Below are 19,151 nucleotides of genomic sequence, written 5' to 3' on the forward strand. Positions count from 1 at the left end.
AACTAAAACAATTTCTGAGGCCAACTCTTCAGACAGGGATTGGACTGGACTGTGGGACATAAAGTGATACTTGTGAAGAATGTGCCTCTTAGACAAGTAGATATAAGAGACCAAAGGGGCGGCGTCTGTCTGGAGGGGAGAGGGGAAGGCAGAGAGAGTTAGGAGCTGGTTGAATGTTCATGGGGAATCAGGGGCAGAGGGGAGGAGTGTGCTGTCGCAGAATGGGGTAAGCGGTTGGGGTCTCATAACAATGTAAAAAAAAAAAAAATTCTGTATGGGAGACTAACTTGAAATGTAAACTTCATTTAATTATAACAATAAAAATTAAAAATTAAAAAAAAATTCTGTGCCATTGGCTACAATTTTTACAATGTGCCAGCATTCTCATTACTTTTTTTTTCTGTTGTTGTTGTAGATATGTCTATCACCCAGCTTTTGCCAGTTCAGCTTTTTACAGGTGTAAAACTTATTGACAGCACTTAATTGGCTTTGCAGCCCTACCCTTAATCAGTAGAATTTTTCCATCAGTGTAAACTGAAACTCAGTACTCCATAAGCAATAACCCCCCCTTTTCCCCTCCCTCCCGCCGCTGGTAACCACTAATAAATTTCGGTCTTATGCATTTGCCTGTTCTTGTTTTTTTATATAAGTGAAGTCATACAATATTTGTCCTTCTGTAATTGACTTATTTCACTCAGCATAATGTCCCCAAGCTCCATCCATATTGTAGCGTGTATCGAGACTTCATTTCTTCTACTGGCTGAGTAGTATTCCATTGTATGTATGTACCGCATTTTATCTATTCATCCGTTGATGGGCATTTAGATTGTTTCCACCTTTTGGCTATTGTGAATAGTACTGCAGTAAACATTGGTGTACAAGTCTCTGAGTCTCTGCTTTCAAGTCTTTGCGCTTATATCTAGGAGTGGAATTGCTGGGTCATATTGGTAGTTCTATGTTTAGTTTTTTTCAGGAACTGCCACACTCTTTTGCACAATGGCTGTACCGTTTTGCATTCCCACCAGCAACGGATAAGGGTTTCAGTTTCCCCACATCCTCACTAACATTTGTTGTTTTCTGATTTTTTTTTTCTTTTTTTTTTTTTACTTAGCCAACCTAGTGTCTCCTGGGTCTCTTGTTTGAGGTGGTATTTCATTGCTTAGGTCTCTGCGGCTGTGGGTGTGTTAGTCAAGACTGGAATAGCTGCATCTCTTGGCTCATTAAAGAGAAAAAACTTTTCTAGTTAGATTGAGACTCTCGGGGAAGTCATATTTAATTAAAGTAGCAATTGTTTTACTGGTATTAATTTGTTGGAATTAAAGGAGTTGTAGGACCATTGTATATAGAAAATGTCTGTTTAGTTTATTTGACCCAGATTTCTCTTCAGTCTTTGTTACTTTGTTCTTGGATCACCCGTATTCTATTTATTGAATGTTACCCTCTGTTCTTTTATTTTCTAAGCTCTAAGAGTATAAACATTTTGTACTTTTAAAAATAAGATTTGCATTAATAGCAAAGTTGTTTCTACTATCAAAAACTTTTTTTCTGATTCTAAAGTTATCAATGTTCATTATAGAAAGGATGGAAAAATACAGAAAAGACTAAAGAAGGAAATAAATATTGCCTGTAATCTGATTATTTTTGAATCTTTCTTGATAGGCATCCAGACTTTGAGTTTTGTTTAATACTCCGAGCAATTACATTTGTTTTCTGTTGCTGTTATAACAAATTACCACAAATTTAGTGGCCTAGAATAACACAAATTTATTATCTTACAGTTAGTTCTGTCGGTTAGAAGTCCAACACTGGGCTAAAATCAAGGTGTCAGCAGGGCTGTGTACCTTCTGGAGGCTCTTGGGGAGAATTTGATTCCTGGCCTTTTCCAGCTTCTAGAGGCTGCTGCCCACATTCTTGGTCCATGGCCCCCTGCAGTCTTCAAAGCCAGCAGTGATCCAGTCAAGTCTTTCTCACATCATAGCATTCTGACACTGACTTTTCTTCTTTTTTTTAAATTGTGCATTAGGTGAAAGTTAGCAAATTAGATTCCTATTCAATAGTTTGTACATGAAGTGTTTCATGGCCTTGACTTCATTCCCCACAATGTGTCAGCGCTCTCCCCGTTTCCACCCTGGGCTCCCCATTTCCTTTCGTCCTGATTTTCTACCTCTTCCTGCCTTCTTGTCTTTGCTTCTGGGCAAATATTGCCCTTTCGATCTCGTATAATTGATTGTTCTAAGGAGCACATTCCTGTCTGGTGTTTAGGTATTTTATGGGCTTGTCTGTTGTTTGGCTGGAAGGTGGTCTCTGGAAATAGCTTCAGTTCCAGGTCAGAAGGGTGTCTTAGGGCCATAGTCTTGGGGGTCCCTCCAGTCTCTGTCAGACCAGTAAGTCTGGTCTTTCTTGTGAATTAGATCTTTCGTTCTACGTTTTTCTCCAGTGCCTGGCCAGGACCCTTTGATGTGATCCCAGTCAGAGTGCTCGGTAGTGGTAGCTGGGCAACATCTAGTTTTTCCGGTCTTGGGGTCTTGTAGGCTGTGATTCATGTGGTCCATTAGTCCTTTGGACTCAATGCTCCCTTGAGTCTTTGGTTTTTTTCACTCTACTTTGCTCCAAGCTAGAAGAGACAGATAGTTGTATCTTAGGTGGCTGCTTGAAAGCTTTTAAGACCTCAGATGCTACTCACCAAAATAGGATGCAGAGCATTGTCTTTATGAACTGTCTTGTGCCAATTGACATAGATGTCCCCTGAGTCTATGGTCCTTTGCCTTTGAGCCTAGGAACTTCATCCTGCGAGGTGTTTGGTTATGTCTAAAAGGTTTCCCTGACTGTGCCACTTGTGTGCTCTGTTGTCTATATTAATATATAAGGAGCACCTACAGTCATGTATTTAGAAATATCCACCACCAAACCTGTATCTGCTGGTGGGTGTGTTCCCTTACGCCCTCCTACACCTCTTGGCATATCCATCTATGTATCGATTCGTAAATTATTGTTTGTTAATACTGTGGGCTGCTTGCTTTCTTATTAATGAGTTATAAAAGTTTTTTTAATGTATTTTGGCTATAAATCCTTTGTTAGATATATGATGTGCATATATTTTCTCCCAGTCTGTGACTTGTGTTTCATTGTCTTTTAACAGTGTGTTTCCCAGGGCAGAAGTTTTAAATTTTGATGAAGTCCAATTTATCAGTTATTTCTTTTTATGGATCATGCTTTCAGTGTTGTATCTAAGAACTCTTTGCCTAACCCAGACAAACATTTGTTGAGAAGACTGTTCTTTCTCCATTGCATTTCCTTTGCATCTTTGTCAAGATACAGTTGACCGTATTTGCGTGAATCAATTGCTGGACTCTATTCTGTTTCTGTGATCTTTTTCTTACGATAATATTGATTATTTTGACTACTGTATTTTGATTACCGTCTTAATTACTGTAGCTTTATAGTTAAGTTGAAATAAGGCAGTGTGGGTTGTCCAGTTTTCTTCTGTTTTTTTTCCTAGAATTGTTTCGGCTATTCTAGTTCATTAGCCTTTCCGTTCAATTGTTTGAATTAACTTATCAATACCTATAAAATATCCTACTGGAATTTTGTTTGTGATTGTGTTGAATCTCTAGATCAATTGGAGGTAGAACTGATATCTTAATATTGAATTTTCCAATCCATGAACACATTTATTTCTGCACTAATTTAGGGTATCTTTGATTTCTTTCATCAGTGTTTTTGTAGTCTTCAACTTGCAGGTCTTGCACCTATTTTGTTACACTTATGTCTGAGTGATTTCTGATGCTATTATAACTGGTACTTTTTCTTAATCTGAATTTCTAGTTATTCATTTTTAGTAATAGAAATACAGTTGATTTTTGTGTATTGATCTTTGTTACCTTATTAAATTCTCAAATGTTATTACTTCTAGTAGCTTTTTTTTGTAGACTCCGTGGGGTTTTTTTACATAGCTAATCATATTATCTGGCAGAATAGAGATGATTTTGTTTCTTTCTTTCCAACCTGGAACATCTCCCCACCCCCTGCCCTGCCTTTGTCCAGCCGCTCCTTGGAAATCCTGTGGGGCAGTTCTGCTCTGTCCTATAGAGTTTGCTATGAGTCGGAATCGACTTGATGTCAGTGGGTTTGGTTTTTTGGGTTTTGGCCTCAAAAGGAGTTGGAAAGTATTTTCTGTTTTTCTGTTTGCTGCAAGAGATTATGTAGAATTGGAATTATTTCTTCCTTAAATATTTGTAGAATATGCCAGTGAAGCCATCTGGGCTTGGAGTTTTCTTTGTTGGAAGGTTTTTTAACTATGTGTTTAATTTAATTTCTAGATATAAAACAATTCCAGTTGTCAATTTCTTTTTGAGTGGGCTTTTAGTTATTTGTGTCTTTCAAGGAATTGATTCATTTTATCTGAGTTGTCCAATTTATGGACATAAAGTTGTTCATAATATTCCCTTATTATCCTTTTAACGGCTGTAAGGTCATCACTCTCACTCTTGATATTGAAATTTATATCTTCTCTTTTTTTGTCTTGGTCAGTCTTCTCAGAGGTTCAAGATTTAGTTGATCTATTCAAAGAACAAGCTTTCGGGTTCATTGATTTTTTATCTATAGTTTTTTTTTTTCTATTTCATTGATTTTTTTTTTTTTTTTGCTCTAGGCTTTATTTTCCTCCTGCTTGCTTTGAGTTTAATTTGCTCTTGTTATTCTAGCTTCTTAAGGTACCTAGTGGATCACTGACTTGAGTCCTTCCATTTCTAACCTAAGTGTTTATGCTATAAATTTTCCTCTATGCACTTCTTTATCTGTATTCCATAATTTTTGATATGTTCAATTCAATTTATAATATTTTCTAATTTCTGTTGTGACTTCCTTCTTTGACCCATGGATTGTTTTGAAGTATATTGTTTCATTTCCGAATATTTGGGGATTTTCCCATTTTTCTGTTTTTGATTTCTAATGTAATTTCACTATAGTCAGAGAACATAATTTGTATGACTTAAAAAAATAAGTTAGGGATGTTTTATGGTTTGAAATACTGCCTGTTTAGGTGAATGTTTCATGTTCAGTTGAAAAGAAGGCATATTCTGCTGTTGTTAGGTAGTTGGTTGTTGTTGTTAGTTGATGCTGAGTTGGCTCCAACTCATAGTGACCTTATGTCTAACAGGATGAAATGTTATCTGCTCCTGCGCCATCTTCATGATTGTTTATGTATTTGAGTCCATTGTTTTGACTATAGTGTCACTCCATTTCATTGAGTGTTTTCCTCATTTTCACTGACCCTCTACTTTACTAACCATGATGTCCTTTTCTAGCAATTAGTCCCTGCTAATGCCATGGCTGAAGTAAGTGAGCTGAAGTCTCGCCATTCTCACTTCTGATGAGCATTCTGGTTGTATTTCTTCTAAGACTGATTTGTTCTTTCTGGCAGTTTAGTATTTGTTATGGATTGAATTTTGTCCCCCAACAATATGTGATATAAATCCTAACCTCTATGCCTGTGATTATAATCCCATTTGGGAATGGGTAGTTTTTGTTATGCTTATGAAGCAGGGTTAGTGTAGGATGTGTCTTATCTCTTTTGAGATATAAAAGAGATTAGATAAGCAAGTGAGTAAGCAGAGATGGGGGAAGATACATGCCAAGTCACATGAAGAGCCCCAGAGCAGAAGCTAAGAAGAGACAAGGACCTTCCTCCAGAGCCAATAGAGAGAGAAAGCCTTCCCCTAGAGCTGGCACCCTGAATTTGGACTTCTAGCCTGCTAAACTATGAGAAGATAAATTTCTGTTTGTTGAAGCCACCCACTTGTGGTATTTCTGTTATAGTGGCACTGGATAAGTAAGTTCAATATTCTTCACCAGTCCTACAGTTCAAATGCATCAATTCTTATTCTGCCTTCCTTTTTCATTCTCCAGCTTTCTCATGTGTATGGGGCAATGGAAAAGACCATGGCTCCGGTCAGGTGCACTTTAGTCATCGGATGACATTTTTGTTTTTTAAAACTTTAGAGAAGTCTTTCGCAGCATATTTGCCCAAAGCAGTACACTGTTTGATTTCTTTACTGCTGCTTCCATGGATGCTACTTTTTTATCCAGGTAGAATTAAATCATTGATGACTTCAGTTTCTTCTTCATTTATTATGACGTTGTTTGTTGGTCTAGTTGTGAGAATGTTTTCTTCACATTCAGGTGTAATCCATACTGAAAGCTGTAGTCTTTGACTTTCATCATTAAGTGCTTCAAGTTGTCTTCATTTTCAGCAAACAAAGTTGTGTTATTTGCACATGGCAGGTTGTTAATGAGTCTTCCTCCAATCCTGGTGCCGTGTTCTTCATGTAGTCCAGATTCCTGTATTATTTGTTCTGCGTACAGGTTGATTGAGTAAGGTGAAAGTTTAACTCTGCTGTACACCTTTTCCAATTTGGAATCAGGCAGTATCCCCTTGTTCTTTTTGAACAACTGTCTCTTGATCCAATTATAGGTTCTGCATGATCACAGTTAGTTGTTCTGGAATTCCCATTCTTCATCCATAATGTTATCCGTAATTTGTTATGATCCACATTGTTGGGTAGATGGTCCATAAATGTCAGTTAGGTCAGGTTGGTTGATAATGCTGTTAAAGTCTTCTGTATCATTAATGATTTTCTCTTTACTTGTTCTGTTGATTACTGAGAGAGGAGTGTTGATGTCTACAATTATTGTTGTGGATTTGCTCTATTTCTTCTTGTGAGTCTATTTATGTTTCATGTATTTTGAGGCTCTGCAATTAGGTGCATAGAAATTTAGTATTATTTTGTCCCCGTGATTATTTGACGCCTTTGTTATTATGAAGTGACCTTCTTTATTCCTGGTAATAGTCTCTGCTTTGAAATCCACTTTATTTCGTATTAATAGCCAGTACAGCTTTTTTTTGGACTAGTGTTAGCATGGTATGTCTTTGTCCATCTTTTTACTTTTAATCTCTCTCTATCATTGTTTTTAAAAAGAGTTGTTGTTGTTTTAATCTGATTTGACAATCTCTCTTTTAGTTGGTGTATTTAGACCATATGTATTTAATATAATTATTTGTGGTTTTATTTAGGCTTACTATTTTATTATTTATTTTCTGTTCACCCCCTCATTTTTTTGTTTCTCTGTTCCCCCTTTCCTGTCTACTTTTGCATCAGTTATAAATTTTTTTAGAGCTCTATTTTAATTTATCTATTAGCTCTTTGGTTACATCTCTGTGTTATTTTTTTAGTGATTGCTCTGGGGTTACAATATACATCCTTATCCTATCTACTTAGAGTTAACATTTGAGTAAGATCCCTTAAATGTTAGAGCAGTTTTAAGTTTATGGCAAAATTGTACAGAAAGGACTGGCTCCTGCACACAATTTCTTCTATTATTAACATTTTGCATTAGTGTGACGCCCTGGTGGCACAGTAGTTAACTGCTCGGCTGCTAACCAAGAGGTTGGCAGTTCGGATCCACCAGCTGCTCCTTGGAAACCCTATAGGCGGTTCTACTCTGTCCTGCAGGGTTGCTATGAGTCGGAGTCGACTTGGCAATGAGTTTGCATTAGTGTGGTATATTTGTTACAATTGAAAGACCAATACTGATACTTTATTATTAACTAAAGTCTATAATTTATATTAGGATTTACTCTTTGCGTTGCACAGTTTTATGGGTTTTGACAAATGCATAATATATCCACCATTACAGTATCATGCATAATAGTTTCACTGCTCTTAAAATGTCCTGTGCTTCACCTCTTCATCACCCTGCCCCCTCCCACCTGTCAACCGCTGCTCTTTTTAATTTCTCTGTAGTTTTGCCTTTTCCAGAATGTCATATACTTGGAATCATACAGTATGTAGCTTTTTCAGACTGGCTTCTTTCACTTAGCAGTGTACATTTAAGATTCCTTGATGTCTTTTTGTAGCTTGATAACTCATTTCTTTTTGTTGCTGAATAAAACTCCATCGTATAGATGTACCACAGTTTATCTGTTCACCTATTGAAAGACATCTTGGTTGTGTCCAGTTTTTGGCCATTAAGAATAAGAAAGAATCCTTTTTATTTACTCAGATACTAACCAGTTCTGCTGCTCTTCTTCTTAGCGCCAAGTTTCCCTCCTGTATCGTTTCTCTTAGCCTGAATACCTTCCTTTACCGTTTGTTTTAGAGCAGGACTTCTGACAAATTCTCTTGGTTTTCCTTAATCTGAAATGTTTTTATTTTGCCTTCATTGTTAAGTGATTTTTGTTGGATGTAGAATTCTAGTTTGGCAGTTCTATAAGAAGTTTAAAGATATTGTTCCACTGTTTCACAATCATTTGGATTATTGTTCTCTCATATGTAATGTATTACTTTTCTTTTGCTGCTTTCTAGTTTTTTTCTTTATCTTAATTTTTTTTTTTTTTTAGTTTGATTATGATGTGTCTGGGCATGGTTTTCTTTGAGTTTATCCTGTTGGAATTTGTTGAGCTCCTTGAATCTATAAATTTATGGATTTCACTAATTTTGGGAAGTTTTCAGTCATTATTTCTTCAAATGTTTTTTATACACCATTCTCTTTTTCCTCTCCTCAAGGACTCAAGTGGCATGTATGTTAGACCTTTTGGATAGTGTCCCATTTTTTTCTGTTCTTCATCTTAGACCCCAGTGGCATAGTGGTTAAGTGCTATGGCTGCTGACCAAAAGGTCAGCGGTTCGAATCCACCAGGCACTCCTTGGAAACCTTACGGGCAGTTCTACTCTGTCCTATCGGGTCGCTATGACTCGGAATTGACTCGACGACAACAGGTTTGGTTTTTCGGTCAGCTTAGATAATTTTTGTTGATCTGTCTTCACATTCACTGGTATTTTGCTGTATCATCCCGTTCTGCTGTTGAGCCCATCCAGTGAATGTTTTGTTTTCATATAATGTATTTTTCAGTTCTAAAATTTCTATTTGATTTTTTTATAGTTTCTATTTCTCTGCTGAGAACTTCTATATTTTCATTAATTTTAAGAGTTTATCTTTACCTCATAGAACATAGGTAAAGTCTTTGTCTTATAATTCCAACATCTGGTTCATCTCGGGATTGGTATTGTCCTTCCTCTTGAGTATCGGTTAAATTTTCCTGATTCTTTGTATTTTGAGTAATTTTGGATTGTATCTTGGACATTTTGAATCTCTTATTTTGAAACTCTGGGCCCTGTTAAAATCTGCTGGGGAGTTTTCTTTTTTTTTAAGCAGGCAGTCAACTTTGCTTAGACCACAAGTTCTGTCTCTCCTGTTGTGAGCTGTGTTGAGTTTTCAGAGCCTTCACTCTATTGCTTTGGTCTGTCCTGCACGTGCACTACTCAGAGTTTAGTTTGCTACTTGAACAGTGGTTCATATTGTAGTTCGGTTCACACAGCTTTTACCATGTTGCCTTGGGTCGGTCCCATGTGTGCGCAGCTCAGGGGTAAGGTCAGGATTTGTGCTGTTTCATATATAGAATTAGAAGATCTTCTCTAGCTATGTTTTCTGGAATTTCCCCCAAGTTCTCTGGTGTGCCACAGCCCCTCTTCTTGGTCCATTGGCCAAAAATACGGGATTTTCTTGGGGTTTTATATGGCTGCACTGCCCCAGTGATGTAGCTCTGCAAGTGGGTCCACCCTTCAGGCAGAAGTCAGAAGAGGGAAAAAGTAGTAAAGCAAAAACAACTCTCTAGCAACTCTTTCTCTCCTTTTTTTTTTTTTTCCTGAACCATTTGAGAGTAAGTTGCAGGCATAACACTTCACCTCCAGATATTTCAGTGTACTCAAGACATTTCATTTAATTTAACCTTGATGTGATATTCTGTTTTAAATTTCCCCAATTGCTCTTTATAGCTGTGTTTTTCCCCATCCAGGGTCATACATTGTATTTCATTGACATCTCTCTAGTGCTTTTAATCTAGAGTGGTTCTATCACCTTAATGAGAGGGAGGCGAAGAAATAACATTTTTTAAATTGTCCCAGCCAGTTATCTTATGGAATGCCTCACTATTTAGGTTTATCTGATCGTTTTAGCAGGAATACTATGTAAACGATGTTATATCCCTCTTCGTGTATCTCATCAGGAGGCATGTCATCAATTTGTCCCAGTATCGATGATGATAAGTTTTATCACTCAGTAAAAGAAGTGTCTGCCAGATTTCTTCTTTGTAAAGGTACCTTTCTTTTTTGAAAATATGTAATCTGTGGGGTGATACTCTGTGAATATCCTGTTTACCAGCAATCTTTCACCCAGTGGTTTTAGCATGCATTGGTGATCCTTGTCTGAATTAGTCATTACAGTGGTGGTTGCAAAATGGTGATTCTAATTCTGTCCTTGTCTAATTCTATCATCCCGTCTTTATTTATTAGCCAACATTTGTAGAACTCCTCCTCCTCCCTTTTGAGTATTATTGTGGATTCAGGGATTCTTTTTTTATTCATTGTGAAAAACAAGAAATTTTATGTCATGGGAGTTAGTGTTTGTGCCATATATTTAGGAATTAGATTCTTTGCTCATGCTAGGTAAGTTGTTGTTGACCTATTCTGAGCCATATTTTTTCTTGAATATGTGGACACTAATATATTCAGTACTGTTCATGAATCATTATATTTGGTGGTAATTTTATGTCAGTGAATTTTTCAAGTATCAGAACCTTTTCTCTTAAAATAATTATAAAATATTTCACACATTCAGGAAAGTTTTCCCTTACCCTCCTTATGATTGCAGAGAGAATCACTCTCCTGAGATTGTTGTGTGCCATTCCCAATCTGTGTTTTTATACTTGTATTATATATGTTTATATGCAGGTTTTGTTTTGTGTTTTAAAAATTTACATAAATGGGCTCTTGGTGTATGTATAACTTGCTTTTTTCGCCTTTTAAAAAATTGTTATTTATCCATGTTGATAGACTGAGTTCATTTATTTTAAATGCTGTATGGTATTCTGTTATATGAGTAAGCTGTAGTTTACTTATTCATTCCCTACTGATGGACATTTGGGTTATTTCCAGTATTTTTTTGTGAACTCTAGGCACAAACCATATGTTCTATAGGATCGTACATCTGTGTGTACACGTACGGGTTTCTTTATTTGATGCTTACAACTTTATTTCAGTTTTGATGGAACTCTTTTATTTTGTTGGAAATCCATTGAGAATATATTTAATATTTCACCCTGTTTTAAAGAGAAAGAGTACTGAATGCGTTTTAGCTTTGTGTTGATAGCCCAGTGGATTGTTACTTGAACTTTAGTTCTCATGCAGTAATCCCTAAATGTGTTTCTAGACCAGGGCTGTCCAATAAAACTGTCTGCAATGATGGAAGTGTTCTGTATCTGTACTGTCCAGAGTGATAGCCCCTAGCCATATGTGGCTATTAAACGCTTGACATGATGGCCCTTGCTGAAATTTTTGCTTTCAGGGCTTTCACTTTCTAACCCTGTCACTAATCTTTATCTGCTATTCCTCTCACCTGCACATAGGGCACTTGTTATTTCTCAAAAGCCCTTTTACCAGGTGTTGACTTAGGACACAGGTGGACTTGTGTTTTAGTTGTGACCCTACCACTGGCTGTGTTACCTTAAGCAAGTTATTTTGCATCTTCAAGCATCCTTAAAGGGAGGTAATAATAGTACCTACCTACCTCATAGGGTTGATCTAAGATTAAATGAGATAATGCGTTTAAAATGCTTAGCACAGCTCTTGGCATATAGGGAGCACTCTGTGAAAGCTAATGGCTGTTTTTCTGCCATTTTTCATAGTTTACTGGTATGAAAGGATAGGGAATTAGAGACAGATGGAACCTACTCACTGAAAGAGGTCAACCTTGAGAGTAATAACTGTAAAACTTGACTGGGTGAAAGGGGGAATCCTTGTTACTTTTGACAAATCAGTTTCATAATTTTTAAAAGATGGCTATTGAAAGCATCACAGGTGATTTATTTATGTTATGCCATTGACGGGTTAAGTATATGTAACAGTAGATTAAAGAATTAGATCTTATTAGATTTAGAGTATTGGCTTCTGCCAGAAACCAGCTTCCCCTGTCCGCTATACCAATACTGAGTTGTTCATCTTTCTCTCAGATACCAGTTAGAAATAAGGGGGCAAGATTACATTTTTTTTCTCAAGAAACAGACATTATATGGAGGGTAGTCCTATAGGGTCTAGAAGTCTGAAAACATTTTGTAAATATTCCTTTTAAAATTAATAAAATAAAAATTTAGGGGCCCACTCTGGAAAAATATTTTTTACTTACTACAATAACTGAGACATGGTCTGTGCTCTAAAGAAGTTAACAAATGAGCCAAGGCACATAAGTACTTAATTACCTGTAATATAAGCATGCTAAAGCACATGTTGTTACAATTCTGAACAGGTTTCAGCAGTTTCCATATTAAGACAGACTAGGAAGAAAGGCCTGGTGACCTGCTTCTGAAAAATCATCCAGTGAAAACCTTATGGATCACAGCGGTCCGATTCCGTTGTGCATGGGGTCACCATGAGTCGGGAGGGTGGCTTGACAGCAGTGAGCAACAACAAAACTGTAGTGGAAAGCTGGCTGTACAAAAGTGTCAGGGAAGCACGGTGCCGGGAGGCCCATGAGAGGACAGAGGAGGTGATATTTGAGTAGGGCCTTGAAAAAGGTTTAGGATTTCTTGCAACTTCAGCAAATTAAGGCAATTTCTGTTTAAAATGTATAGGCAGGGTTTTTTTTTCTTTTTAATTATTAAAAAATGAGAAATTAGCTAAATTTGCTTTGTGCCCACAATGCATGTTAAAAATATATGTAACACCCAGGCGTGTAGAAAAGGGCCCTGAACAGCACTTAACAATTGGTGAATACCGTTGACCAGTTCTTCTGAGCAGTTGAGAGAAGAGAGCATGCCAACAGACCCTCCTCCCTTCTAATATGAAATACAAAAGAGCAGAAAGTTTTGCCTCAACAACTTCCAGGTAATTTTAATTAAAATATTTGTACATAGCAGCATAATTCCTCCATGAAGGTAGTGACCTGTCAGGTAGGCCAGAATCCTTGTCATTCAGCCAAGAAACTCTCTTCCTTAGCCTAGACCATGCTGGAAATTCATTGACAAATTCTTGCTCTGTAGTTCTTTTTTTCTCCCCCAGAATTCATGCCAGCCACTCTCCTCCTTTAGAATTTTCTTTCTGTAGGCTTATCAATGTCTTTGATTAGGCTTCAGCTTCTTGGCACATCAGTCCTATTCTACCCATGCCATCCTGAGGCAACCTTTTAGTCCCCTTGCTTGGGTTTCCACAGAAGGCCTGCTTTTCTGGTTGGTTGGGGGAAATATCCAGTTTCTTTAAAGTAGTGGTTTTTAAACTTGGCTGCACATCAGAATCATCTGAGAAGGATAAAAGTAAAGATTACAGAAACATAGAGTTTCTCCTGAGGTTCTGTAAATTTGAGTTGCATATTGAGACTGTACCTTTTCCAACATCCCAGCTGATTACGGTGCACCTCCAGTTTTAGGAAGAACCGTTTCAAGGCAGTGCTTCAAAAACTTTAATGAGCTTGTGGATCACCTCTGGGGATTTGGGGACAATGCAGATTCTAATTGAGTAGGCCTGGAGTGGGGCCTGAGATTCTAAATTTCCCTCAAGCGTGCTAGATGATGCCAATTACATTTTGAATGGCAAGATTTAAAAGTAATTTCTGGAGTTAGTGAAGTTGATCCAATGTGTAGAAGTCTGAATCTCAGGGGATAGCTTTTCTGAGTTCTAGGGCAGTGGTTCTCCAAGTGGGGGTCCTAGACCAGCATCATTTGCACCACCTGGGAACTTGTTAGAAATGCAAATTCTCAGGCACTATCCTAGACCCAAGGAGTCCTAATGGTGCAGAGGTTAAGTACTGGGCTGCTAACCAAAAGATTGGCAGTTCGAACCCACCAACCACTCTGTGGGAGAAAGATGTAAGATGTGGCAGTCTGCTTCATAAAGATTAAAACCAAACCCACTGCTGTCCAATCGATTCTGACTCATAGTGACCTTTTAGGGCAGAGTAAAACCCGCCCTGTAGGGCTCTACTCTGCCCCATAGAGCTCTACTCTGCCCCATAGGGTTTCGAAGGCTGTAAATCTTCTACAGAAGCAGACTGTCACATCTTTTTCCCGCAGAGCAGCTGATATGTTTGAACTGCCGGCCTTTTGGTTGGCAGCTGAGCACTTTAACCACTGCGCCACCAGGGCTACTCTGTAAGGACCCCAGCCTTGGAAACCCTATCGGGCAGTACTCTGTCCTGGAGGGTTGCTATGAGTTGGAATCAAGTCGACGGCAATGGGTTTGTTTTTTGGGTTTTTAGGATACTAAAACTCAAACCAAACCCGTTGCTGTTGAGTCGATTCCAACTCATAGCAACCCTGTACGACAGAGAACTGCCCCATAGGGTTTCCAAGGAACGGCTAGTGGATGCGAACTGCCGACTTTTTGGTTAGCAGCCGAGCTCTTAACTACTGCGCCACCAGGACTCCTGTTTGGTATCCTAGACCTGCTGAATCAAGAAACTGTTTTAATCAGAATCTTTGTTTTAACAAGCCCTCCAGGTGATTTTGATGCATGCTAAATTTCGAGGACTACTTTTAACCCTTTTTTAAAAATACAGGACTATTACTATAACTGATAGTGGTAGATATTAGATCACTGTTGGAAATGGTAATGAGCATAATATACTCAGTGGCATGTTATAAAAATGCTTTCATGAATAGTTGAAATGACTTGACTTGCTAATACTAATGATTGACAGTTGAGTGGCTTAAGTGGTTTAATTCTGTAAATGCTTTCTCCTTATACCCTGTAATCTATGCTCAATTCTGTAAATGTGAATCATTGAATTTTGCGTAATGACCTTATATTCATACATCAGTAACTGTTAGTAGCAGCATCATTTTATTGATTTGAATATTAATATTTTAATGTTTTTACCTGCCCAGTTTTTTCTTTTTAATTATTATAATTAAAAATACATGTATGTATATGTACGGAAGGATAAGAAAATTAGTCTTTCTTTTCTTGTCTCCCGGTTCCTCTCCCTCGAATTAACTACTTTTAAAAGAGGTTTTTCTTTGTCCTTTTAAAGTGGTATACATTTGTCACCTTTTCTTTCTTTCTTTTTTTTTGTTTCTGATTTCTTTACTCAGATGACATTCTATTTATTGTTCTATAACTGACTTTTCCCCCCATTTAGTAATGTATCTTAAAGATTGTTTCATTTCAGCTCATATGAATTTTACTTTCTTTCAACTGCTAAATTCAATTGTTATGTAGCTGTACCATAATTCATAATTTAATTATTCATGTACAATTAGGTTAAAGAGAGGGGGAAAGACCCCACAGAACTTCAGCTTTTATAAACTATTGTTGCACTGAGTAGTTTTGTACTTACTTAAATACATGTGTGAGTATATCTCTACGATAAATTCCAGAAAGTAGAATTGCTGGGACAAGAGTTGTGTATTTAGATAGATTTTTGCCAAACTGCCTTCTAAAAAATAGAACCAATTTAATTTATACTCTCCCAATAATGTATCAAAGTGAACTGAGCTGTATTTAACGTAAAGTTTCAAAAGTGCTCACATTGTTGAATATAGTTTGAATAGAAGCTATTTTGTAGTTTCCAGATAAAAAGTATAGAATGTAGAAGACCTTTTTGGTCTTTCTCCCTTTTACCTCTAAGATCAACAGAAAACTAAGACCTTTAGCTTAATATAAAGCTAAATGAACTGTTAAAAATCAGAACAATAAAATAGTTACCTGAAATCTTTCAGAATGCATGAAAGCTGATACTTTTAAGTAGGACATTAATTAGAAACTATTTCTATTACTGCCTTACAGATACAGTACTACCAACAGATTATTTTTAACGTTCACTCTTCTCATTATAAAAAAGACTACTGTATGCAGTGTTCAGATACTGTTTTAATCAGTACTCTTTCAGTTATAAGTGACAGAAACCAAATTCATGCTCTCTTGTATGTAGATGTTTTTTCTGTTTCATATTCTTTTCAAATCTTTCAGAAATGCCCTGTTACTATTTTTTTTTTTTTAATTGTGGTTACCTGTAAACCAGTTAATTCCTCTAGATAATTGAGAGCTGATTACAATTTTACATTTTTTACTTCTGGTTTGGAATATAATGGGAAAACCTTGACTCTCCATTGTCTATAGACTTAAAAATTAAAGATAAATAAATCATTGCTTCTTAGTATTATTTTAACTTGACAATTATTAGAGAATAAAAGTTAAGCTTTTCTGTTTTTTGAGGTGTATGTCCAAGTAGGAAAAACTGGAGAACACTTAGTTTGTGTAACTGATGTAATATATTATTGATTTATAATTATATCATTTCTTTCTTTATAGGTAGGCGAAAACCAAGAGTACACCGACCTCGTTCTCCAATATTAGAAGAAAAAGACATCCCGCCCCTTGACTTTCCCAAGTCCTCTGAGGATTTAATGGTGCCTAATGAGCATATAATGAATGTTATTGCCATTTATGAGGTACTGCGGAACTTTGGCACTGTTTTAAGATTATCTCCTTTTCGCTTTGAGGACTTTTGTGCAGCTCTGGTAAGTCAAGAGCAGTGCACACTTATGGCAGAGATGCACGTTGTGCTTTTGAAAGCAGTTTTGCGTGAAGAAGACACTTCCAATACTACCTTTGGACCTGCGGATCTGAAAGATAGCGTTAATTCCACACTGTATTTCATAGATGGGATGACGTGGCCAGAGGTGCTGCGGGTGTACTGCGAGAGTGATAAGGAGTACCATCATGTTCTTCCTTACCAAGAAGCAGAGGACTATCCTTATGGACCAGTAGAGAACAAAATCAAAGTTCTGCAGTTCTTAGTTGATCAGTTTCTTACAACCAATATTGCTCGTGAGGAATTGATGTCTGAAGGGGTAATCCAGTATGACGACCATTGTAGGGTTTGTCACAAACTTGGGGATTTGCTTTGCTGTGAGACATGTTCAGCAGTGTACCATTTGGAATGTGTGAAACCACCTCTTGAGGAGGTGCCAGAGGATGAATGGCAGTGTGAAGTCTGTGTAGCACATAAGGTGCCTGGGGTGACTGACTGTGTTGCTGAAATCCAAAAAAATAAACCATATATTCGACATGAACCTATCGGATATGACCGAAGTCGGAGGAAATACTGGTTCTTAAACCGAAGACTCATAATGTAAGTAAATCTGGTCTTAATTTTTGTATAAATTTAAACCAAAACTAGTTTGTTTCATGACTGATGTAGGAGAATTACTGCTGCTGTTGTGATATAAACCTCTGTAATTTAATAGTGAGTTGTATAGTTAAATAATTTCCAACTTGAAAGAATATGTACATTAAAACATTCTTTAACCAGACTTAATGGTCTGACTGAGACTGGAGGATCCCCACAAGGCATGGCCGCCGGACTCTGTCAACACAGAGCTAAAACCATTCCCGAGGCCAACTCTTCAGACAAAGATTAGACCGTATTATGGGACATAAAATGATACTCGTGAAGAGTGTGCTTCTTAGCTCAAGTAGATACATGAGACTGAATGGGCAGCTCCTGTCCAGAGGTGAGATGAGAAGGCAGAGAGGGTCAGGAGCTGGTTAAATGGAGGCGGGAAATCAGGAGTGGAAAGGAGGAGTGTGCTGTCACAGTACAGGGAGAATAATTAGGGTCACATAACAATGTATAAATTTTTGTATGAGAGACTATCTTGAATTGTAAACTTTCACCTAAAGTACAACAATAAAAAAAAAAATTCTTTAAAATTGTAAAGAAGGAAGAGTATTAAAAGAAGCAAAATACACCCCACTGTATTTAATACCTAGGATAAGAAATAGAACATTATTAGTTGGAAGACCACTGTGTGCCCTTACTCAGTTACATTTCCCTTACAGCCTACCCCAAGGTAATTCCTGCCCTAACTTTGGTGTTAGAATTTCCCTTGCTTCTCTTTTGACTTTTACCATATCTGTGTGTAAGACAGAATAGCAAGAACAAACCTAGCTGTCTAAGGAAAAGTTATTTCTGCCACTGTCCGTTGCAGTCCTTCAGGAGAAAATAAGCACAAAAGACTCAGGGCCATAGTCTGGCTTCAGCTTTCCTAAAGGTTTTCAAACCGCTCTTCCAGGCAAGTCAGGGATGACCTCAGTCAGGGCATCAGCCAGGGTTGTAGTGTGGACTAGGTGTTGGACATCCTGTAGAAATATGGTCAGGAGAAGTGGACTACTTTGTACTTTCAGCTTCTAAAGTCTTCAATACCTTCTTCCAGTTCTCAGGATTAGGTCAAATCAGAAAATCATTGGTGGGATGAAATGAATGTCAGAAGTAAGACCTGAAGGGGAGAGCAGGAATTTCTTCACTACATGGTCAAGCCAAGGAGTTATAGATAAGTATCTCAGCCAGGCTCACCTTAGTTTATAAAGGTGGTATGGAATAAGCAGAGATCTTGGCAATGACAGCCCTCAGAAAGTCTGTCCTTTTGTCAGGGAAGCCCCATAGACACATCCAAACTCTCTGGGGGACTGAATTCCTGGGCGGAGGGCTGTGGGGACTATGGTCTCGGGGAACAGCTAGCTCAATTGGCATAACACAGTTTATAAAGGCAATGTTCTACATTCTACCTTGGTGAGTAGTGTCTGGGGTCTTAAAAGCCTTTGAGCGGCCATCTAAGATACTCCACTGGTCTCATCCCTTCGGGAGCAAGGGAGAATGAAGAGAACAAGATACAAGGAAAAGATTAGTCCTCCAGCTACCAAGGCCTCCACCGGACTGAGTCCAATACAGCTAGATGGTACCCGGCTACCACGACTCACTGCTCTGACCGGGATCACAACAGAGCATTCTGGACAGAGCTGGAGAAGGATGTAGAACATAATTCTAACTCACACAAAAAAGACCAGATTTACTGGCCTAAAGGAGTCTAGAGACACCCCGAGAGTATGGCCCCCAGACACCCTTTTAGCTCAGTGGTGACGTTATCTTCGAGGTTCACTGTTCAGCCTGGGAGTGGACAGCCCCGTAAAACCAAATGGAACTAATGAGGTACAGGAGTCCAGTGACAAGGGCTAGAAGGCAGAAGGGGACAAGGAAGCTGGTGATAGGGAACCCAAGGTTGAGTAAGGATATTGTTGATGTGTTGTGAGATTGTTAACCATTGT

General features: G+C 37.8%; 1 protein-coding gene across 13 annotated transcripts in view; it reads left to right on the forward strand.

Annotated features, from left to right (window-relative positions):
* The window catches only part of BPTF (bromodomain PHD finger transcription factor), a 156,382-nt gene that overhangs the window by 19,224 nt on the left and 118,007 nt on the right, over window positions 1-19,151 (forward strand). For all 13 annotated transcript variants that reach the window (XM_023729324.1, XM_023729325.1, XM_023729320.1 and 10 more), the window contains exon 2: window positions 16,356-17,178. In XM_023729324.1, coding sequence (XP_023585092.1) covers window positions 16,356-17,178 — 823 coding nt within the window. The remainder of the gene's footprint in view (window positions 1-16,355; window positions 17,179-19,151) is intronic.

This window comes from Trichechus manatus, unplaced genomic scaffold, assembly GCF_000243295.1.
Source record: "Trichechus manatus latirostris isolate Lorelei unplaced genomic scaffold, TriManLat1.0 scaffold00028, whole genome shotgun sequence".
NCBI lineage: Eukaryota > Metazoa > Chordata > Mammalia > Sirenia > Trichechidae > Trichechus > Trichechus manatus.